We start from the raw sequence: 24507 nt of genomic DNA on the forward strand, positions 1-24507 counted from the left end.
TTTGTAACCACATTTTTGCGCCATTGCGGCTCCATGAAACAGTGGATGCATGTGTTTTTTGGTGCAGGCTGTAGCCATGGACATGCTATGTGATCTGATGGTGAATTTGGGGTAACCCAATGCAAAAATCCTGAGGATCCATGGGCTTTTACCTCCCCCCTCCCAGGCAGCCTCCTTTATTTCTAGGTCCCTTATCTCTCTCCCGATCCCACCGTTCAGCTGCTTCCTTTCAACACCCCCTTCCCTCTTGTTTGCCTTAGTGTCTTTTCCTTAGCTGGAGCAGTTTTTTTGCTCCTCCTTTTCTTCTAATTTATCTCCTTATTGCTTTAGTCTTCCTGTTTCCCCCCTTTGCAAGTTCCCTGTCTTTACCTCCCTCCTCCCAGGCGGCCTCCTATATCTCTAGCATCCCTTATCTCTCTCCCCGATCAGCAAACGATCAGCAGCTTTGTTTCAACAGCCACTTCCCTCTTTCAAAAAAAAGAGCATGCTCTGCTTTTCACCCCTAGGCAATTTGGCTCCAGGGACCACGCATTCGCTCCATAAGACACACAGACATTTCCCCTTACTTTTTAGGAAGAAAAAAGTGCATCTTATGGAGCAAAATATACGGTAGTTCTCCAGCTGAGTAATCACAGAACAGGAGAGTTGGGAGGGAAACTGAGGATCATCTAGTCCAACCCTCTGCAGTGCAGCGAATGTGCAGCTATCCCAAATGGGGATCAAACCTGAAACCTTGGTGATATCATCACCACACTCTAACCAACGGAGCTATCCAGAATATCCCTTTTAAACTGTGGCACAGGACTGGACACAGGACTGGACACAGGACTCCACAATGTCCATTATGACAACAAAAAATGCATAAAGGGAGTATAAAGTGTCCATAGAAAGATGCATATATAACATGCAAATGCATTATTTCAGGGGAATTGGCTTCGTGAGAAAATTGTGCTCATTGCAAAACTGCACACAAATTATGTCCAAGCAGAGAAACCGGCGCTAAAAGGCAGGTGGACTTTTGTGAGGAATAATTTTCTTTTAAAAAACATTGCCGACTGATTTGGAAATGCAGGGAACCGAATTTAAGGTTAGAAAAAGGGAAGCTGAAATAGACATATTCACCCCTCTGTATTTGCAGTACCTGAAATCCCACATCTATGGAGACTCTGGCCTGTCTGCAAGGTCTCCCTTTGTTTCATGCCATTTAAATCACAGTTGGAAGATTTGTGGGGCATGATGGGGGGGGCAACTTTGTACACTTGGTGAACAAGTGGTGCAGATAAGTAGATAATTTTAGACCTTGGGATTACGGGGGAGGAGGGAGGCTGGTGCTCAGTGATTAGTCCTTCCCCTGTTTATATCCGCACATGGTGCATTCAAGGCCCATTGCCCTTGCACAAACGTTCAGCCAGGCTCCACTGGAAAGCGCTGTCCGCCCTGCGGTTTGCAAAGTGGACATCTCAGGACGAACAGCAGGGAGAGGACCATTTCGCAGGCGTTTGCATTCAGCCAGGCAAGTCAGGCTGGCCTGGAGCTGGTCGGGGGTTAAGGACGTCCCCCCTCTGCTTCCCTCTCCACAGGACTTAATGGGAGAGTGAGCAGCCATCCTCTTTTCTCTGCGCTTAGAACCATTCCCAAAAAAGCAGAGCTAAAGACCTGCTGGCGTGTTTGTTTGTGTGTGTGCAAGAGAGATGGGGGTTCTGGCTGGGGTAACCCAGGGGGAAACAGGGAGCAAAACGTTCAGCACCCCACATTTTCCAGCACATTTTGCCTGCCTCCTTCCATCTGGGCAGAGAGGGCTCCGTTTTTGTTTTTTAAATTGCTTTTATTTATCTATGTCATTTTAAATTGTAATTGATATTAATGCTGTATTCTTAGTTTTAGATTTTATGATTTATGTGGAAATTGTTTTCCATTTGGTTGTGTACTTTTTGATGTGTTTTATTTATTGCTTATGACTTTTATTACATTGGTAATTATGTAAATCTTGTCATATTGTAAGCCGGTGGACTAGAAACTTAATTCCTTCTTCCTGACTGCTGAGCTTCTTGGGCAGTCTAGCAACATGGGAATGGATCATGGCTTCATACAACTGTAGGGTTAGAAGGGACCATGCGGGTCATCTAGTCCAACCCGCTCAATGCAGGAAACTTTTGCCCAATGTGGGGCTCGAACCCACGATCCCTGAGACTGAGAGTCTCATGCTCTACAGGCCGAGACTCTGAAGCTCCATGTGATTCGAGCATTAAGTCCCCCACCCCTGCCCTGCTCCATCTAAATCTTCTTCTTTTCTTTGGCGATCACTTGTAGCCGAGTAAGATTGTCTTCCATAAACACAGCTTTAAAAATGAGTCCGTAAGTGACTGTGGAGGCCAATTCTGGATCCACATGTCCTTCCACAGTGGGGACATTGGTTTCCGGGCGGGAGTTGATCACGGTGTGGATTTGCCAAGTGTGCCTTCCTCTTAGCACGTTTCTCCCTTGTGTCCTGAGTTCGAGTGTCTTCAAAGCCCATGACATCTTTGGTAAAGGCTGTTCTCCAATTGGAGCACTCACAGGCCAGTGTTTCCCAATTGTTGGTGTTTATACGGTGGTACCTCAGGTTAAGAACTTAATTTGTTCTGGAGGTCCGTTCTTAACCTGAGGTACCACTTTAGCGAATGGGGCCTCCCGCTGCCGCCGCCACGCAATTTCTGTTCTCATCCTGAAGCAAAGTTCTTAACCCGAGGTACTACTTCTGGGTTAGCGGAGTCTGTAACCTGAAGTGTCTGTAACCTGAAGCGCCTGTAACCCGAGGTACCACTGTACTGCAGTTTTTTACATTTGCCTTGGTAGAGTCTTTAAACCTCTTTTGTTGACCACCAGCATTGCGCTTTCCATTTTTAAGTTCGGAATAGAGTACAGTGGTACCTCTGGTTATGTACTTAATTTGTTCCAGAGGTCCGTTCTCAGCCTGAAACTTTTCTTAACCTGAAGCACCACTTTAGCTAATGGGGCCTCCCGCTGCCGCCGCACGATTTCTGTTCTCATCCTGAAGCAAAGTTCTTAACCCGAGGTACTATTTCTGGGTTAGCGGAGTCTGTAACCTGAAGCGTCTGTAACCCGAGGTACCACTGTAGTTGCTTTGGAAGACGATCATCAGGCATCCGCACAACATGACCAGTCCAACAAAGTTGATGTTGAAGAATCATTGCTTCGACACTGGTGATCTTCGCTTCTTCCAGTACACTGGCATTAGTTCACCTGTCTTCCCAAGCGATGCGTAAAAATTTTCGGAGACACCGTTGATGGAATCTTTCGAGGAGTTGGAGATGGCGTTTGTAAGTGGTCCATGTTTCACAAGCATACAGTAAGGTTGATCTCTCCATTTCAAGCCGCAGTCTCCCCCCTCCTTCTCTCTCCATGCTTGTTTGCTAAGGTGTCTCTCAAGCACCGACTTCCTACTGGGCTGAGGCTTGGCTAAGCAAGGAAGGGGCACGAGGTTCATGACAGCCGGCTGACGGATAAGCTACTGCTGTGTACTCAGGTGCAGCTGCTGCAGAGCATGTGGGTGCCATCTGAAGGGGAAGAGGCCAGCAGAGATCGTGGGGGACCGAGTGTCGCTTTGCAGGAAAATACAGGGCAGAACCTCTCCCCACGAACCTCTTTGGAAGATGTGATGGGGCCACATTTCTGCATCTTTAAACACGGGAGCTGCCCCAATCCCGTAGAAAACTTGTGGGAATATGTAGCGATGACTCCATCCGTCAATTTCAATTCTCTTGTTTCTCATTCCCCCCAATCTTAAATTCATTTTGCTGTACACTTTGGAACTCCCTGCCTATTGATAGCAGGCCAACACCTTCACTGCAGCCATTTTTATTGAGAAAGTTAATAAGATTTTCAATATGTTTTAATAATAATAATAATAATAATAATAATAATAATAATAATAATTTATTATTTATACCCCGCCCATCTGGCTCCCAACAGAATATTAAAAACATGATAAAAAACATCCATTCTTAAAAACGTCCCTAAACAGGGCTGCCTTCAGATGTTTTCTAAAAGTTAGGTAGTTGTTTATTCCCTTGACATCTGACGGGAGGGTGTTCCACAGGGCGGGGGCCACTACCAAGAAGGCCCTCTGCCTGGTTTCTAGTCTATTCATTAAAATTATTGTTGTTAATTTTTCTTATTCTTGTTCATTTCTCTTATGGATAATTTTTATCATTTTATCTCAAACCAGGACACTATTTCCAGTTTTGTGGAGTTTGTAAACCGAATCGTTCTTAAACTAGACTCTTCTTAAACCAAGGTACCACTGTATATCATTTCCCAAAGTGCTTTCGTTACTTTACACGTCCACCACACGTGATAAAAGGTACCCTCTTTTTCCTTACATTTCCAACACAGATTTGACTCTGCCTTATACATTTTTGCTAATTTGCAGGGAGTTAAATACCAACGCCGCGTCATTTTCATACGATTTTCTTTCAATGTACAACAAGCTGTCAATTTTAAATCGTATTTCCATCACCTCTCCCGTGCCAAAGGATGTACATATATTATACCCAAAGTCTTTTGCCCAGTGAATCATTACCGATTCGACTTCTGGACTCCCCTTATGTTCTTGTGCCATATGGGCGCATCTCTGGGCGCAACTTGCCCATCTGACAGCCTTGCGCCCTCCAAATCCGGCTTCTCGCTGCCAAAAGCTGGGCAGCCGGTGGGATCAGATATGCAAACAGTAGCTTGAAAACCTGGAGAGGGGGTCTCCGCAGTGTCAACATAGGACAATGACCCCCCCTTGCACACTTTGCACCCCCCACACAGGGACCTTTTATCCAGGAGGTGATCCTTAAGTGTAAGTAAATAAACAGGGAGCAGATGGGAGGGATGTGCTGAGAAGCTTTCCCCATCTCCCTGGGGTACCATTACCTCTCCCGGCAGCCGAGGCAAATGGATTCCAGACCTGGGCCGTGTTAAACGTCGGACACATGTGGCCACCAGGATGCTGCCAGCCTGACCTCCTCGAACCTTTGTTAAAGGGCCCTCTCCCTGCCCGGGAGCAAGCTCCCCTAGCACGGTGGCCTCCTTTACAAGGCTCCCTGTGCCCTTTAGGGTCTCCCTCCGCAAAGCTTTGATGGCCGGTGTCAGATATTAACACCGCAGTGGGGGCAAGACCTCTTCCAGCAGGGCCCTACAACTCTTCATGCCGCGTTATGCCGGAGAGGGTTAGAGAGGGGCAGGTCATTTTCCAGGGTGTTGTTTGCAAAAGAAGGGAGCCTTCCCCGTTCCAGCTTAGGAAACACTTATCCCCAGGTCTGCGTGTGTTCTGCACACGCACACACAATCCAACCGCTGTGCAATTTCAGCTTTTGTTTAGAAATATTATTCAAAGGAGGGACGCGGGTGGTGCTGTAGGTTAAACCACAGAGCCTAGGGCTTGCCGATCAGAAGGTCAGCGGTTCGAATCCCCACGACGGGGTGAGCTCCCGTTGCTCGGTCCCTGCTCCTGCCAACCGAGCAGTTTGAAAGCACGTCAAAGTGCAAGTAGATAAATAGGTACTGCTCCGGCGGGAAGGTAAACGGCGTTTCCGTGCGCTGCTCTGGTTCGCCAGAAGCGGCTTAGTCATGCTGGCCACATGACCCAGAAGCTGTACGCCGGCTCCCTCGGCCAGTAAAGCGAGATGAGCGCTGCAACCCCAGAGTCGTCTGCGACTGGACCTAATGATTGGGGATCCCTTTACCTTTATTATTCAAAGGAAATCAAGTTTCTAGTCCCTAGGAATGTGAAGACTCTCAAAGCAAAACTTCTGGCTGGAATTGTGTGTGGTCAATGAAAGAGGGGGACAAAACCATCTCCTTTATCTAGTAGCATCTATTATTGCTGGGAAAAGCAGCATAAATTACGTTGTTTGCAGTAAACGATGCTGGTTTGTCTTAACATGTAAAAAGTCACAAAAGCGAGAACACCATGATTCCTTTCAAGCATTTTTTATTTATTTTTACTTTACAAAGTTGTTATTGTACTTCACTAGATCTTAACCTGTTACAGTATTTGTAAAAATGGATTCCAAATATCACTGAATTTGTCGGTGGCAAGCCTGCGTTTATATGCAAATTGTTCATATGTTGCGAGTTTATGCAGGTCTTCAGTCCAATCGTAGAAGGGAGCCGCATTTTTATTTTTCCATTTCATCAGGGTATCAGTCTTTTTTGGTAAGGGCACAGAGAGTCCACTCATATTGTCCTTTTGTAAGGTTCCATGTGCTGGGTATATAATTCAAGAGCGATATTTTGCTCTGTACATGTAAGGTTATTCCATGCAGTTGATGGTTTCTGCCAAAAATCATTCTATATAGGACAATGAAAAAACATAGGTTTTAGAGAAGCATTGTCACTATTGCATCTCCAACAGTTAGATATGATTCTTCTCAAGCCTGTCCAACTTATCTGTGGGACAATGATTTAGAATACAAGCTGGGATTCCTAACTGTTTAGCATCATTCCCCACACAAGAGAGAGATTCTGACTCCCCGGTGCTGGGAGAGAGTTATTTCACCGAGGTCCTGCAGCCATGCCCTTCGTTTCCTCTTATGGAGAAGAGGATGGTGGCAGCAGAGGAGGTTTTGTAAGGTGCGATGGTTTTGGAAAGTGTCAGAAGTTACGCTCAGAAGTGGGAGGAAAGTTTAGTTCAGGCCAGGCGGAACAGCTCCATCTTGCAGGCCCTGCGGAAAGATGTCAAGTCCCGCAGGGCCCGAGTCTCTTGTGACAGAGCATTCCACCACGTTGGGGCCAGTGCTGAAAAGGCCCTGGTCCTAGTTGAAACCATTCTAACCTCCTTGAGGCTCAGGACCTCCAAAGTGTTGTTATTTGTCGACCTTAAGGTCCTCCGCGGGGCATACCAGGAGAGGCGGTCCCGTATGTGGTGCCAGAGTGGAAAGATCTGCCCGACGCCCCCCCCCCCCAGGTTGCCCAGTCCCAGGTGCGCAGGAGGGCGGAGCCAGCCAACTGCCTCAGCGCCTCGCTGGCTCGGTCGCCCCCCGAACTCGCAGCACAGAGCCGTCCACAGCAGAAGAGCCTGTCGCGGCGCTCCGACTGATGGACGGGCTCTTCCCCGGACTCCACATCTTGGGCCCCGGACTCTTGGCCTGGCGCCCCTGAGAGCCCGGTGCCCGGGTGCCCCGCACCCCTGGCACCTATGGGTAAGACGGCCATGGCTGTGGTTTCCAGCAACTGAGATTCAGAAGCACTGCTGCCTCCAACTGAGGAGGAAGGGCTAGGAGCCCCCAATAGCCCTCTCTGCCATTAATTTGCCCAATCCTTCTAAAGCCACCCAAACGAGCTGCTCTTTTCACGAGCTTTGGCCCACCAAGCATGAAGAGAATTAGGAACACTGGAAGTTGGCTCATACTGAGTCAACCACTGGTGCATTGGACTCAGTACTGTCTACACTGGCTGACAGCAATGGCTTTCCAGGGTCTGAGACCACGACTCCTTCCCTGGGCCTTTTCGGAGGTGCCATTGACCATCCCTGAGATATTCTGTGTGCTTCTTCAACATCAACTTCGTTGGACGGGTCATGCTGTTTGGATGCCTGATTATCGCCTTCCAAAGCAACTACAGTCATACCTCATGTTGCATTTGCTTCATGTTACGTCTTTTCAGGTTGCGTCCCGCAGCGACCCAGAAGTACCAGAAAGGGTTACTTCCGGGTTTCACCGCTCGCGCATGCGCAGAAATGCTAAATCACACTTCGTGCATGCGCACAAGCACCAAATCGTGCCGCGCAGATACGGCGCTTCAGGTTGTGAGCTTTTCATGTTGTGAATGGGCCTCTGGAATGGATCCTGTTCACAACCAGAGGTACTATTGTACTCTATTCCAAACTTAAAAACGGAAAGCGTAATGCTGGTGGTCAACAAAAGAGGTTTAAAGACTGTCTCAAGGCAAATCTTAAAAAATGTAGTATAAACACCAACAACTGGGAAACACTGGCCTGCGAGCGCTCCAGTTGGAGAACAACCTTTACCAAAGGTGTCCTGGGCTTTGAAGACACTCGAACTCAGGACGCAAGGGAGAAACGTGCTAAGAGGAAGGCACGCTTGGCAAATCCACACCGTGATCAATTCCCACCCGGAAACCAATGTCCCCACTGTGGAAGGACGTGTGGATCCAGAATTGGCCTCCACAGTCACTTACGGACTCAGTGTTAAAACCGTGTTTATGGAAGACAATCTTACTCGGCTACGAGGGATTGCCAAAGAAGAAGAAAGACAATCCTTCCCCCGACGTGCGAAATAACCTGAAATATTTGCTTGTTGAGAACGGGGATTGGGGAGATGAAACTGGAGAGTATGAGGCTTAACCCTTTGCTCTTGGTCTGTGGGGCCCCGAGGGGATGGCGGTGTCTGTGCACATGTTTGCGGTGATTAACATGTCTCATTCGCAGCCCACGCAGATGAGTTGCCGTCTCGGTGCAAGGGAAATACCGGGTGCCGGGGGGGGTGCGGGCTGTGCTGCCACTCTTTTCCCCCTCCCGGGACGCCTGCGGTTCCTGGCCATTCTTACCCAGACTATTGATGTTGCTGCAAAACACACACCTGTGACATATAAAACGTAACCCAGCTCTGCGCCTGCTTTCCCCCCATTTTCGTTCCTCAACTGGAAACTGGATCTCAGCTGAGAAACTCTGAAAGGAGAAGCGGACTCGCTCTCAAATTGGATTGCTCTGCGGGAGGGCAGAGACTTTCATATCTGAACATCTCTTTGAACATCCGACATCTGCGGGCACCTGTTTGCAACAATATCCCCTTTTTATATCCGTATTAAAAGTTGCTGTTCGTTTGTCACTTAATTTCAGAGCCATTTAAAGCCAAATGAATATCGAAAGCCCGTAAGACAGCATCTGGTGGAACAGCCTCTCCCAGCCAAGTGTGGATGGGAGCTGCGGTCAGAGCATGAGATGACCTTGAAAGCCCTAAACAGCCTCGGGCCAGTATATCTGAAGGAGCATATCCACCCCCATTGTTCTGCCCGGACACTGAGGTCCAGCACCGAGGGCCTTCTGGCAGTTCCCTCATTGCGGGAAGCAAAGCTACAGGTAACCAGGCAGAGGGCCTTCTTGGTAGTGGCACCCGCCCTGTGGAACGCCCTCCTATCAGATGTCAGAGATAAACCTGACATTTATAAGACATCTGAAGGCAGCCCTGTTCAGACTCATGACATTCAAAGCGAGATATGCCTTGATTTGTTATAATTGTGATGATCACGGCGTACAGCTGATGAAAACCCCAAATTAACAATCTCAGAAAATTAGAATATTAAATGAAATCAGCAAAACAAGGATTGCAAATAGAGCAATACTGGACCTCTGAGAAGCAGAAGCATATCTCGCTTTGCAGGTCACGATTCTATCTCATATATTAGTTTCACCTTTTAAGTTGAATTACTGAAATAAATGAACCTTTTCCACGATATTCTAATTTTTCGAGTTTCACCTGGTATATAATTCTGCAAACTTTGATCACGGTGCCTCTTACTCAGCTGTCCTCTAAAATAAAAAACTTCCAAATGTGACAACCTTTCTTCAAAGGGAAATCAAAGCAAAATTCTCAAGCTAGTGTGAAAAGTGCGTGGAACAGGTCTCCGTGTTTTGATTTCTGGTAATGGAGTTGAGAGATGACCTAACTTGGGGAGAAAACAGCAAAGACCTGATGAAGGGAGCACAGCAGAGGTTATATTTTCTGAGAATCCTCCGGAAACCCAATCTCTCAAAGGACCTGTTGATGGCATTTTACCATTGGAGAGTGTATTAACTTATCGTCTGTGTGTGTGGTTTGGGAGCTGCATGGTCAGGGAAAAAACAATGCTGTCCAGGGTTGTAAAGACTGCGGAGAGAATAATTGGGTGCACTCTTCCCACCTTGGATCAAATCTACGCTTCCAGGTGCCATAAGAAAGCTGCAGAGATCGTGCAGGATAGTGCGCACCCCGGAAATGATCTCTTTCAACTTCTGTCTTCTGGAAGAAGGTACAGGGTTATCAAGACTAGGACTACCCACCTGAGAAACAGTTTCTATCCAAATGTGATTCTGGTTTTAAATGCAGTATAAGGAGTCTCTATAGGAGTATACTTGGACGCGGGTGGCGCTGTGGGTTAAACCACAGAGTCTAGGACTTGCCAATCAGAAGGTCGGTGGTTCGAATCCCCGCGACTGAGTGAGCTCCCATTGCTCGGTCCCTGCTCCTGCCAACCTAGGAGTTTGAAAGTGCAAGTAGATAAATAGGTACCACTCTGGTGGGAAGGTAAACGGCGTTTCCGTGCGCTGCTCTGGTTCTCCAGAAGCGGCTTAGTCATGCTGGCCACATGACCCAGAAGCTGGACGCCGGCTCCCTCAGCCATTAAAGCGAGATGAGCACCGCAACCCCAGAGTCGGCCACAACTGGACCTAATGGTCAGGGGTCCCTTTACCTTTAAGGAGTATATTGTATTTTAAAATGGGGTTTCAGAGTTTTAAGGGGGTTTTGAATGCCTGATGTAGATTTTTCAATTTCATTGTTCTGTATGGGACAATGACAATAAAGATATCGTATCGTAAAAATCAGCTGCGGAACGTGCCCCTAGCCTCCGCTGCCTGGGCAAGGAAGGGGCTCAGAAAGGTTGTGTCTTCTGTACTCCTGACATTCCTGTTGGAGAGAGAGAGAGAGAGAGAGACCAGTTCACCTCCATTTTCCCACACCTGCCAGACAAGCAGAGCTCTCCCCTCTGCTTGGCTAAGGGCTGAATCACAGATCGTTGGTCCAGCCCATCTGAGGACTCAGTGGAGGAAACCTGGAAGGCATTACACGGCTGTCTTTGGAGGAAGTCTCTCAGAGTTCCGGACCCAGGGATGCCGGTGAGCCACGCAAGATTAAGAAAAGAGAGCGGATCCCACAAAGCGCCTTTGTTCCTCTCCTGGAACAAATGGATTGGAGGCAGCTGAGGCCGTTTGTCAGCCTGGCTTGCGAGAGGAGTCCAGTTGCAGGTCAGGCAGGCAAGGGAGACAGGTGGGCAGAGGCAACATCAACAGAGCAAACAGAGATAAATAACGCCGTCCCTTCGCTCCCTCCGGACACCCAGGGCTGCTTGCCGGACTGCAATGCCATGCCATATGACTCAGGGGAAGAAAGGGCTCTGGGTACATTTCACACCATCGATTCAAAGCCCTATTATGCCCCGCGGAGGACCTTAAGGTCCACAAATGACAACATTTTGGAGGTTCCAGGTCGTAAGGTGGTTAGGTTGGTCTCAACTAGGGCCAGGGCCTTTTCAGCACTGGCCCCGACTTGGTGGAACGCTCTGTCACAAGAGACCAGGGCCCTGCGGGACTTGACATCTTTCCGCAGGGCCTGCAAGACAGAGCTGTTCCGCCTGGCCTTTGGTTTGGATTCAGTCTGACCCTTATGTTTTCCCGCCCCTTACGGTTTTGATCCATGGGCTACTTTTAAAATGAGGCTGCATTTTAAATTGCATTTTAACCTGTATTTTAAATTGGTTCCCCTGCCCCCATTATGTTTTTATTGTAATTTTACTGGTGTTAGCTGCCCTGAGCACGGCTCTTTGCAGAGTCGTGGCTTCCCCCAAAGGATTATGGGAGCTGTAGTTTGTTGTGGGTGCTGAGAGCTCTTAGGGGACCCCCTTTCCCCCTCCCAGAGCTACAATTCCCAGAGTTCCCTGGGAAGAGGGATTGAATGTTAAACCACTGTGAGGCCGAAGGTAAAGATAAAGGGACCCCTGGCCGTTAGGTCCAGTCATGGACGACTCTGGGGTTGCGGCGCTCATCTTGCTTTACTGGCCGAGGGAGCTGGCGTTTGTCCACAGACAGCTTCCGGGTCATGTGGCCAGCATGACTAAGCTACATGGCGAACCAGAGCAGCGCACGGAAATGCCGTTTACCTTCTCGCCGGAGCGGTACCTATTTATCTACTTGCACTTTGATGTGCTTTTGAACTGCTAGGTTGGCAAGAGCAGGGACCGAGCAACGGGAGCTCACCCCGTCGCGGGGATTCGAACCGCCGACCTTCTGATCGGCAAGCCCTAGGCTCTGTGGTTTAACCCACAGTGCCACCCGCATCCCACTGTGAGGCTGAAGAGGTGCATAAATGCACTTGTTGACCTGGCACCAGCGCACGTCTGACCCCAGGGAAACCTGTCTCCTTGTTGCCTTCCCCTGGGATTATTTCATGTACCAGATTGAGTTTGCTTTGCCCCCTTCCTCCTTCCCCAACCCTTTCCCCTTTCGTGTCGTAAGGCATTGAGATTGTTTCATCAATGGCACACTTTGGGAAGCTTTCCAGCCGAAGAGCAGGGGCAGAAACGCTCCGTCCGGACGCCCGAAAAGAATCCCCCAACATCCTCCTCCTTTTCTGCTGGACAGATGCCCAAACCCCAGGCACTTCCAGATAATAAGAGCTCAAACGTTTGTCTCTAAGGCTTTGGAAGCTGCCGTTTCCCCCTTGCTGACGACAGTGTCCCCCTGTTTTCGCTGCAGGGGTGGGTGTGACCAGTAAGACAGAGACAGGGCTCTCTGTCGAGACAACTCCTTCGCAAGTGGTTCCTTTCACAACCCCCCTTCCCCGGTCTTTGCAAGAGGAAACTTTTTGGCACGCCACAATTCTTCGGGCAAAATTTATAATCCTCCAGGGGAGCCGATGCCCAGGGTCTTTGCCTCCATGAGCCCTCGCAACGTTTCCTGCGGGCCGGAGGGATGCTTTGATGCTGCGCGGGGAAGCCAGCGGTCTCTCCTGCTCAAGGGAAGGAGCCATCCAGTCTCACCTCCTTCTCTTCCGCCCTGCAGTGACCTCCTGAGGAAATGGCTTTCTCTCCCGAAGCACGTGGCTCCTGCCTAGCAGGATCCTTCATCGCTTGCGTTGCATTCATTCATTGCAAAAGGATCCCCTCGCTTCCTCCAATGGTTCTATTTTGTATTTCATTCATTCATTCATTCATAATAACGCAAGGAAAGGCCTGCTGAATCTAGGGCAGCGGTCGGCAAACTAAGGGCCGCGGGCCAGTTCAGGCCCAATTGCCTTCAAGATCCAGCCCATAGCTGTCAACCATCCCTTATTTGGCGGGAAACTCCCTTATCCCAGCGCCGTGTCCCGCTGCTGTCCCTTATTGATGATGTCCCTTAAATTTCCTGGGTTTCAAAGGAAGCAGCTCCTCTCCCTCCCTCCCTCCCTGCCGGCCAGGGAGGAGGGAGGCTCCAACTGTGTTGCTTGGCTGCCCGGCCTGCCCCCCTCCGGCCTCCTCTCACCAGCCTTGGCCCCCGGGAGCCCCTCCCCGCCAGAACTGGCGGAGCCTCGGGCCCTTCCACCGCCATCCTCCTCGTGGCTGCTGAACAGAGCGTCTCTGCCTGGGGCCTCCCCTCTGCCCGCCGCTCCCGCTAGGCTGTACTGCGGCTGCGCCGCCAAAGGACCTGGATGAGTTGGGCAGCCGGGCGCAGCCTATGAATTGCTGAGGAGCCTTGAGAGGAGAGCGAGGGCAACCACAGAGAAAGCAGTTCAGAGAGAGGAGGAGGCAGCGGAGGTGTGGGGAGGTGTGCCAAGGGCTAACCATAGAGGGAGAAAGCGGAGGAAGGACCGCAAGCACTTCTCCCATAGATTTGTAGTGGTAGACTAGCATAGATGGTCTGATCTGTGGGTTTACTTTGGGCGCTATTCTCCCCCCCTCCTCCCGCCCCGCCTGATGGAACTGAGAGCTGCAGATGGAGCACGAGAGAAAAGATACAGAACTGCAGCAGCATCTTCATAACTTGGACTTCGTTTTGCGCGAAAAGTGGTTGCTGCTTGTAGTTATTTAATTGCAGTGTTTCATCAGCTGGTGTTTTGAGCAGCAACCTCTGGAAACGAAGGGCTAAAAACCAGCGCTGCTCTCCCAAATTATCTGGTCCCTTTTAACTTTGTATTTCAGCTGGTTGACTAAAATCCCTTATTTTGGCTGCTGATCCCTTATTTTTGAGGCTGCTGGTCCTTTATTTTCAAATCTGTAAGTTGACAGCTATGATACGGCCTGCAGACTGTCCATGGATCGGCGTGGAGATTCTGTTCGTTCAGGCTGTGCCACACCCCCCCCCACGCCATTCCATTCCTCCCTCTCTCACACACACCGTGGCAGCGCCTCCTCCCTCCCTCCTCCTGGCTTCTCCCCGCCCTGCCTAGAGGAGGAAGGGGGCTGAGCTGAGCTGCCTGAGCACCATTGCACTATTCTATGATTGGGTCGGAAAAACAATCTCTCAAAGGACCTGTTGATGGCATTTTACCACTGTGCTGTGAAGAGTGTATTAACTTATGGTCTGTGTGTGTGGTTTGGAAGCTGCACCGTCAGGGGAAAAACAATGCTGTCCAGGGTTGTAAAGACTGCGGAGAGAATAATTGGGTGCACTCTTCCCACCTTGGATCAAATCTATTCTTCCAGGTGCCATAAGAAAGCTGCAGAGATAGCGCAAGATAGTGCGCACCCCGGAAATGATCTCTTTCAGCTTCTGCCTTCTGGAAGAAGGTAAAGGTAAAGGGACCCCTGACCATTAGGTCCAGTTGTGACCAACTCTGGGGTTGCGGCGCTCATCTCACTTTACTGGCCGAGGGAGCCGGCTTACAGCTTCCGGGTCATGTGGCCAGCATGACTAAGCTGCTTCTGGCGAACCAGAGCAGCGCACAGAAACGTCATTTACCTTCCTGCCAGAGCAGTACCTATTTATCTACTTGCACTTTGACATGCTTTCGAACTGCTACGTTGGCAGGAGCAGGGACCGAGCAATGGGAGCTCACCCCGTCGCGGGGATTCAAACCGCTGACCTTCTGATTGGCAAGTCCTAGTCTCTGTGGTTTAACCCACAGCACGAAGGTACAGGGTTATAAAGACTAGGACTAGCCGCCTGAGAAACAGTTTCTATCCAAATGCGATTTTGGTTTTAAATGCAGTGTAAGGTAGTCTCTATGGGAGTATATTGTATTCAATTATGGGGTATCAGAGTTTTTAGGGGGTTAACCAGGCTGGGTTGGTTTTTGAATGTCTGGTGTAGATTTTTTCAATTTTGTTGTTCTGTATGGGACAATGACAATAAAAACTATCGGATCATACCATTTGAAGCAGCCTCTCTCCAGAGCCAGCCCTTTTGCGCCACTCATCTTCCCTCTGTCTACCCACAAGCAGCAGCAGCGGCGGTGGCAGCCCTTGGGAAGGTAAGCGCAGCGGCTGGGGCTGTGGAGGAGGACTACTTGCTTCCCTTGCCTCTTCTTCCAGCCCGCCCCCAGTGCCGCTTCTCCAGCCCGCCACAAGGTCTGAGGGACAGTGGACCAGCCCACAGCTAAAAAAAATTGCCGACCCCTGTTCTAGGACTCTGAAAAGGCCTGCGTTTGGTTTCCAGCAATGTCAACCAGTGTTTTGGGTGAAAGCTCACTTCTTTCCAAGAGTTCTCCCCTGGCTCGTAAAATGTTGGTGCCTGCACACAGTGGCCTAGCATGGGTTGCCAGTTCCTGGGGCCGCGTGGCAGGAGGGAAACTGATGACGTATGCAGGCGCATTCAACTGCCTAACAGTGCCCGCATCACCCAGGAGATCGCAGCCAGAGGGATAAGAAAAAAAGTAATTCTGTTGTTTGGGGAGGTCATTTCCTGGTTTCCACTGAGAAGCCGCTTTTTATGGAGCCCAGCGACGGAAGCAGCTGTATTGGGGCAGCACCAGGTGTTGAAATTTTAAGATTCGAAACAAGGCGGTTTCGTGCGGAGGACATTCCCTCCCTGGCTTCCTGTTGCATCAGAACAGAGGCGATGATGTTTCCAATCTTAATGCGAGAGAGCAAGTTGATTTCCCCCTTTTCAATGCAAACTGTCCAAATGTGTTGCTGAGATCAAGAGCAATCCCATAATTTCAGGACAGTGGCGCCATCTGCTGGCGCTCTTGTTAAGGCAGGCACTTCTTCCACATCAAAGACCCTCATATACAGCAAAGGCCATTCCATATGGACTGCTCGTGTATTAATTCATACATTGATCAGGAAATGGGGAAACATTTTACCGCTGGAGATAAAAGCATGTACATAAACACCAAAAAGCAATGCAATTCTAAGGGTCAGACTGTCTATGCAGATTTAAAGCACATTTCTCTCCCACCCAAAATAATGCTGGGAATTGTAGTTTAAGGGTGCTGGGCAGTGCGGGGTAAGCTACAGTTCCCAGGATTCTTTGGGGATGTGTACTTTAAATGTATTATTTCAGAGAATTTATACACCAGTGGCGTAGCGTGGGTTGTCAGCACCCGGGGCAAGGCAAGTAATTTGCGCCCCCTAACCCGTGGATTTGCACCCCCTAACCCTACCCCCCAGATGTTGCGCCCGGTGCGGCCGGCCCCCCCTGCACCCCCCACGCTACGCCACTGTTATACACTGCTTGATTGTAAAAAAAAGACCCTCAAAGCAGTTTGCAAAAAAAGATGATAAAATTATCAATACCAAGAATTTTAAACTTTCAAATTGTTAAAATGAACAAAAGAGAGATGAAAACGTACATCAGCTTTTTAAACATCTATGAGGCCTTGTCTAAAAAATCTTGTTGTTTTTTGCAGGTGCCAAAAAGAGCACAGTGAAGGCACCTGCCTGATGTCAATAAACAGGGAGTTCCAAAGGATGGATGCTGCCACACATAATAATACTCTGGGCAGCTTCCAACTGAATATTAAAATACAATAACCTATTAAACATTAAAAGCTTCCCTAAAGAGGGCTGCCTTCAGATGTCTTCTAAAAGTCTGGTAGTTGTTGTTCTCTTTGACATCTGGTGGGAGGGCGTTCCACAGGGCAGGCGCCACCACCGAGAAGGCCCTCTGCCTGGTTCCCTGTAACTTGGCTTCTCGCAGCGAGGGAACCGCCAGAAGGCCCTCGGCGCTGGACCTCAGTGTCCGGTCTGGATGATGGGGGTGGAGACGCTCCTTCAGGTATACTGGACCGAGGCCGTTTAGGGCTTTAAAGGTCAGGACCAACACTTTGAATTGTGCTCAGAAACGGTCGAGTTCTCACAAATGCGGAACGCACAGCTTTGATTTGTGCAGGCGTTATTCCGCTTCCTGCCGTTTCTAAATCGGGGCTAGCAAGATTGCAGAACAGGCCAATCCCGGGAGCAGGAATTGATTTAGCCAGTAAGCCAAGACAGGGCAGAGAAATGAAGCCAGCTGTGGAAGCAACACCTGGAGGTTGCCGGAAGTTGCCAGGGCCCAAACACTCTGGGAGGGTCCACTGGTGCCTGAACTCTGCCCCTCTGCCTGCCTAGTCGGTGTGGTTTTCAGCAGGTTGCCAGCAGGTAAGCCTATAGCTAGGGAAGCAGTGTTGTGTAGTGGTTAGCGTGTCCTGGCAAACTAGGGTTCAAAGCTTGGGCCAGTCACTGCCTCTCAGCCTAACCTACCTCACAGGGTTGTTGTAAAGTAGGCACCCCCAAACTTGGCCCTCCAGATATTTTGGGACTACAACTCCCATCATCCCTAGCTAACAGGACCAGTGGTCAGGGATGATGGGAATTGTAGTCCCAAAACATCTGGAGGGCCAAGATTGGGGATGCCCGGTGTAAAAGCACAAAATGGAGAGGGGTAGTGAAACCATGCGGATAAGCTTTGGCTCCTTGGAGGAAGGGTGAAATATAAATGTAATAAAAATAAATGATAAAAGCCTCCATGGTTCTACCACCCCCTTCTTTCCCTGCTAAACTCCGAATGGGAGCAAAAGGCCTGACAGGATGGGCAAAATCTTTTCACATTAAGTTACGCATCTCGATCCCGTCTCTCAGTCAGGAGACCCTCAAGGCGGCAACTTTTTAAACAGAATTAAACAATTAAAAACAACAACAACTTCTGATACATTTTCCTTTATTCATTTATACGCTTCTCTTCAATCTTTCCAAAGCCTATTGTGAAAAGTCCATAAAAAGTGTTTTACGATATAAAAAACGTTTTTTTAAAAAAAATATACAAAAGCCAGATGACTAAAGCCAGGAGGAGAAATTACCTGAGGTAAAAAACAGTCTCTGTTTCTGTTGCGATTCAACAGTCTCCTTATCGGAAGCCTGCCAGCCTGAGAGCAAAGCTCATCTCCTTGAGGAACACAAGAAGAGAGTGGCAGGATGAGGCCAACATCTAGTCCAGCATCCTGTTCTCGAAGGCCAACCCGAGGCCTGTGGGAAAGCCGCAATCAGGATTCGAACACAAGATCAACTCTCCCCTCCTGAGGACCGCTTGGTCCCCAGAGCATCCCTACCGCAAATCAGGCAGGGAGGAGCCCAGGTAAGTGCGCAAGTCGCTGATGGTGGAGCGGATGATTTTAGCCGGGATGGTCTCTTTGCCCAGGCGCTTGTAGGCTGCGTAACGGTGGCACCCTCCAAAGGAGTAGAAGTAGTCGCCCCCTTCTCGGCCTTTGATCCAGAGGACATCTATCGGGGGCACATGGTCAGCTTCTTCCTAGGAGGATAAGAGATAGAGTAAAGGGTGATTCGTAAAGAAGGTAAATAATTTTAAAAAGGTGGTCATAGGTATGTCAGTGTATTCAAATCTGAAATGTCAAATTGTGTTATTAGTGTTATGGTTTTTGTTGTACAGTGGTACCTCGGGTTACGTACTTAATTCGTTCCGGAGGTCCGTTCTTAACCTGAAACTGTTCTTAACCTGAAGCACCACTTTAGCTAATGGGGTCTCCCGCTGTTGCCACACCGCCGGAGAACGATTTCTGTTCTCATCCTGAAGCAAAGTTCTTAACCTGAAGCACTATTTCTGGGTTAGCGGAGTCTGTAACCTGAAGCGTCTGTAACCCGAGGTACCACTGTATGTGTCTTTTGTGGTTGTTGTTTGTATTGAAAAAATGATTAAATATTTTTTTTTTAAAAAAGTAAAGGGTGATTCATAAATAAGGTAAATTATTTTGAAAAGGAAGCTGTCTTCAGGGACGGAGCAAGGTGGGTGCAGACTGCCCTGGGTGTCATCACCGAGGGGGGTGACATTCAGCGTGCTGCCCGCCCATGACTCCCGCCTACCCTGAGCCGTCAGGGGAAGGGGGGGCTGCGGTGCGCTCCTGTGCTGCTGGGGGAGGCATGCAAAGCAAACAGGCAGAGGGTGGAGGTAAGGAGAGAAGCAGAAGCTCCTTAAACCTTGGACACAAACCTTGGAATCCCCCCCCCCCAATTTTTTTTTTCAGTTTTCCTTTAAGAATAAACCTGAAACCTTTCTCCTAGGAATAACGTCACCAGAAATCAAAAAAGAAAATAGACCACTTTTTATGTGTGCAACAGTAGCAGCCAGGATCTTAATCGCAAAGAACTGGAAAAGTGACAAAACACCTACGATAAATGAGTGGCAGCTCCAAATGATAGAATATCTACAGACGGCCATGATGACAGGGAGAATTGCCTTCAGATGTCTTCTAAAAGTTAGATAGTTGTTTATTTCCTTGGCATCTGGTGGGAGGGCGTTCCACAGGGCGGGTGCCACCACTGAGAAGGCCCTCTGCCTGGTTCCCTGTAACTTGGCTTCTCGCGGTGAGGGAACTGCCAGAAGGCCCTCGGTGCTGGACCTCAGTGTCCAGGCTGAATGATGGGGTTGGAGATGCTCCTTCAGGTATACAGGACCAAGGTTGTTTAGGGCTTTAAAGGTCAGCACCAACACTTTGAATTGGGCTTGGAAATGTACTGGGAGCCAATGTAGGTCTTTCAGGACTTGTGTTATATGGTCTCAGCAGCCGCTCCCAGTCACCAGTCTTGCTGCCGCATTCTGGATTAGTTGGTTTCCGGGTCACCTTCAAAGGTAGCCCCGCGTAGCGTGCATGGCAGTAGTCTCTGAGATTAAATCTCATGCTCTCCCGATTCAGCTATCAGCTCCCAGGAATGTCCGTTCCATGTGCCTGATTTCTGCATTGCAGGGGGGGTTTGGACTAGAAGATCCTTGGTTTCCTTCCAACTCTACAATTCTATGACCACACGTGCAGGGCCGGATTTAGGTTTGACGAGGCCCATAGCTACTGAGGGTAATGGGGCCCTTTATATGTCCAGCTGTCCTTTGTCAACAGAAATTTGTTGCTTTTTTGTGTTGAATATATATGGTAATTTATGGACCTAATAGGTATCTAAAGCCATTTGCACATAACAAAATATGTATTTTATCAAAGTAATTGTTGAACTTACCTTATCTTTTGGAAATGTACATACAGTTTTTTCCCCCTTTAAATTTTTTGTGCGCCCCCAAGAGAGTGGGGCCCTAAGCCAGGCATAGGCACACTCGACCCTTCAGATGTTTTGGGACTACAATTCCCATCATCCCTGACCACTGGTCCTGTTAGCGAGGGATCATGGGAGTTGTAGTCCCAAAAACCTCTGGAGGGCCAAGTTTGCCTTTGCCTGCCCTAAGCTATAGCTTGTTTAGCTTAGGGTTACCAGACGTCCCCGATTCCCGGGGACAGTCCCCGGATTTGCAAATCCGTCCCTGGGAAACGTGGCAGCGGCAGCCTCAGCAGCAGGGAGCCAGCCTGTTCCCGCAGTTGGTTCTGGCTGGCTTCAGGAGCTGCTTGCTGCTCGCTGCCGTGGCGCCCACCATTTTTCCTGCGCCATGGCAGTGAGCAGCTCCTGAAGCAAGCCAGAGCCAACTGTACTACCAGTCTGGCCCCTCCTGGGCAACGGCTGCCCGCCCGTGACTCCCGAGCCTCCCCTGATCTGCCAAAACAAAGGGGGAAGGGGAAGGAGATCGGGGAAGGCTCCGGAGTCACGGGCAGGCGGCACACCATTGCCCAGTTTTTTTAAAGAATTGTGCATTTATGTTTCACAGGGTGCAAAAAAAGGGCTTTGCACCTTTATACAATATGCATGTGTGCTTGGGTCTTTTGCCTCACCATCCTGCTACTGACTATAGCTGTCAACTCCCCCCCCCCCCTTTTTTAAGGGAAATTCCTTATTCCGAATAGGATTTCTCGCAAGAAAAGGGAAAAGTTGACAGCTATGCTACTGACTCCCTACTGCTACTCAGCTTCAAAAAAGAAGAAGAAAAAAAGAGAGGTGTCCCCGGATTCATTGAAAAAAATCTAGTAACCATAGTTTAGCTTATACAGTAGTACCTCGGGTTAAGAACTTAACTGGTTCTGGAGGTCTGTTCTTGAAACTGTTCTTAACCTGAAGCACCACTTTAGCTAATGGGGCCTCCTGCTGCTGCTGCGCCACCGCTGCGCAATTTCTGTTCTCATCCTGAAGAAAAGTTCTTAACCCGAGGTACTATTTCTGGGTTAGCGGCGTGTGTAACCTGAAGCGAATGTAACCTGAAGCGCATGTAACCCGAGGTACCACTGTATTGCATTCCACACGGTTCAAATTGTAAGACGGTAAAAAACAATGTAAGAAATAAAGGAAGCAATGAAAAAGGCAATTAAAAGGCAATTTAAAATAATACCCAGTATGATGGATAGGCCGTATCCCATCTTCAGGAACAAACCCACTGACATGCCATGGATTTCCTGAATGAAACTCATTAGATCACTGGTGGTCTACCAACCATAATGTGTGTTAGGGCTGGGCGATATATCGTCCAAAACCGGTTTCAAGTCCATATACGTAATGATATTGAATTCATAACTTTTGACCTGGCAATACAGTGGTACCTTGGGTTAAGAACTTAATTCGTTCTGGAGGTCTGTTCTTAACCTGAAAGTGTTCTTAACCTGAAGCACCACTTTAGCTAATGGGGCCTCCTCCTGCTGCCGCACCGCCAGAGCATGATTTCTGTTCTCATCCTAAAGCAAAGTTCTTAACCCGAGGTACTATTCCTGGGTTAGCAGAGTCTGTAACCTGAAGCGTCTGTAACCCGAGGTACCACTGTATGTGTCTTTTGTGGTTGTTGTTTGTATTGAAAAAATGATTACATAATTTTTTTAAAAAAGTAAAGGGTGATTCATAAATAAGGTAAATTATTTTAAAAATTATTTTTAAAAGGAAGCTGTAGTTAATCCGGCACTGCGACACGTGCGAAGATCAGGTTGACTCCTGAGTCTTTCTCTCTCTCTCTCTCTCTCTCTCTCTCTCTCTCTCTCTCTCTGTTTTTTTTGCCTGAAGCCGTACCTGGATGGTCCTCATGAGGCTCTCCACCTTGCCTTCCTCCAAGACAGGTGGGATGGGTCTGATGATCACCTTCATGGGCACCTCGTGGACCGCGGCGATGTTGTCCGAATGGATGCTGCGCCCTGCGCTGCCTTCGCTTGCCATGCTGGCGACGTTTTCGGCCCCGATGCGCCTCCGCCTTCCCAGATCCGCCCCCAGCAGCGCCCTCCAAGCTCGCGATCTCACTCCCCACATCCCCGGGGCTCGTATAACGCCGTCCATTTGGTTTGCACCGGATCGCACCACCGCTGGGACGCGGGGGTGGACGAGAGAGAGAGAGAGGAAGGGATAGAGGCAGGCGGAGGAGCAACAGACACCCCCACCCCCCCACTTGCCTGGGCTGCGCGACGCCTTGTGAACCCGATCCCCGATGCCGCGCTTGCAAGAGAGCAAGGGATCCCCGCAGGATCCCGACGCCCGTTCCCCCCTGCAGTCCCAATGGAAGCGTCCCCTCCGAATGAATCACACGCGCACGTGGGCAAGCGCTTTTCCTGGGCTGGGTCAGAAGTTTTTGGGCTGAGTCACGATGAGGCAGCAGAAAAGTCGACGGAGGAGGAAGCGGGGCGCTGCAGCAGCCGCCGCCGCTCGATCTGGACCGGGGATCAGCCCCGGAACCGGTTTCCACTCGTCCTGAGGAACCTGGGGGGGAGGAAGGGCCGGGGGGAATTCCTTCGTATGGGGGGGGGGAAGCCCCAGCTTTCGGCTGCCGAAACTTTCAGCTGCTGATCCTTTTGGGAAGAAGGAGGAATTGATTAAAACAAAAAATTTTTTTTCCTTCCAGTAGCACCTTAAAGACCAACTAAGTTCTGAAGAAGTGTGCATGCACACGAAAGCTCATACCAAGAACTAACTTAGTTGGTCTTTAAGGTGCTACTGGAAGGAATTTTTGTTTTTTGTTTTGACTATGGCAGACCAACACGGCTACCTATCTGTAAGAGGAATTGATTGTTAGAGACTGATACGGAAGGGGGCGGCATGTCTTCTTCACCTTCTTCTTCGCTACAATATATCAATTTATTTCCAATTGTCAATGTCAAAAGGGACTAAAATCTATAAAATTCATAGAAAATCAACGTGCCAATTTGCTCAATTTCTCTAGGACTCCATCACACCTCCCCTGTCCTCCATAATCCCTCAAGCAAGGTGTCAAGACCCTAATCCTGTCAAATCACTCTGCCAAGCCTTTCCTCCAGGAAATGCCAGTACATGGACCATTGTCTTCTCATCAGGATGTGCTTATCTGCGCATATCTCCAGCTCTGCATATTCCCCCCTCCCTCCTCCATATGTTAATCCTGTGTAACCCAACCTCTTCTTAATGTATTCATGATGTAATCTGTGTAACCCAACCTCTCTTTAATGTATTCATGATGTAACTGGGATGTATTTTGCACTGTATTCTGGGACATGGAGGGAAGTTTCAAAAGTTTATGTCATCCCTTTCTCGCTGTTCAATCTCGCCTTGAACCTGTTGTAGCACCCTGCTTGTGGTTAACGCTTAGCTGGAATGAAATATTCAACGCAGCAATAGAGAAATTAAAATAATAATTTATTTGTCAGACAAATAAATGTGAGGCACAGTGGTATATGGTTACCAAGCTCTGGCCTGGCCTCCTGCCATTATGGCCAGCACTTATATTCCCTCAGCTCAGCCCCCTTGCTCCTCCTTTGGCTGCCTCTGTCCAATCAGCCTGGTTAAAATTCCTATTGGCTGTTCGCTAGAACCAATCATAAAAGATACACCCATTTCCTATTACCTTTTATGGGAGACAAAGAGCTATATTTCCTTCTATTTATAATTGGCAAACAGCCATTAACCTCTACAAGGCACCTTAATTACCAGATAACCTTTTGCCCTAGACTAGGCGCCTTAACTAACATTTCATCTTTTGCCCTATTGCCCTATTCACTCCAAAACAGATCTTTTGTTCATCTTCCCACACATTATCAATGAAAGATCTCCTTCTTTGGAGGTCATTAAGCAGAGACTTGACAACCATATGTCAGGAGTGCTCCGATGGCGTCTCTCTGTCTGGCAGGGGTCCGGACCCAATGGCCCTCGTGGTCTATTCCAACTTCTTCTATGATTCTATGATTCTATGATTTCTTACTTTCTAAATCCTTTGCATAATTACATTTAAGCCAATATATTTCATACATATATAGATTTTTAGAAGCAAAGACCTTTTCTTAAGTAAAAAAGGAACTTTATAAAAGCTAGGTTCTCTAAGTTTTCTAAATTCCCTGAAGCTTCAAAGCAGTTCCAGAGAGAGAGAGAGGCCTCTTCCCTAGCCAGCTCTGTTTGTATTAGCTCTTGCTTTTTTAACCTTAGGAAGATGTGGCTCAAGTTTAATGGGAGGCACAGTAATTAATT

The 24507-nt window shown here is 48.8% G+C and overlaps 1 protein-coding gene and 1 long non-coding RNA gene across 2 annotated transcripts; one reads left to right on the plus strand and one right to left on the minus strand.

Moving 5' to 3' along the window:
• Positions 1-452, plus strand: LOC310765385. The gene is made up of 2 exons (XR_014549553.1): positions 1-186; positions 404-452. It is a non-coding gene; the product is annotated as an uncharacterized lncRNA (long non-coding RNA).
• Positions 453-17861: 17409 nt separating this feature from the next.
• SRXN1 (sulfiredoxin 1) lies at positions 17862-22664 on the minus strand. Its single transcript, XM_083619276.1, has 2 exons — positions 22096-22664; positions 17862-18466 (listed from the first exon to the last, which is right to left on the minus strand). Exons 1-2 carry the CDS (start codon positions 22354-22356, stop codon positions 18263-18265), a joined length of 465 nt encoding a protein of 154 aa, XP_083475402.1. The 5' UTR covers positions 22357-22664; the 3' UTR covers positions 17862-18262.
• Between the last annotated feature and the right edge of the window lie 1843 nt (positions 22665-24507).

The sequence above is a fragment of the Podarcis filfolensis genome, assembly GCF_964270895.1.
Source record: "Podarcis filfolensis genome assembly, chromosome: 6".
Classification (NCBI taxonomy): Eukaryota; Metazoa; Chordata; class Lepidosauria; order Squamata; family Lacertidae; genus Podarcis; species Podarcis filfolensis.

Excerpts from the sequence above, each read along its gene's own strand:
- SRXN1 (XM_083619276.1), bottom strand. The coding sequence starts at position 22,356 with ATGGACGGCGTTATACGAGCCCCGGGGATGTGGGGAGTGAGATCGCGA. Across the intron at positions 18,467-22,095 it reads GCCTCATGAGGACCATCCAG|GAAGAAGCTGACCATGTGCC; the intron begins GTACGGCTTCAG and ends TTATCCTCCTAG.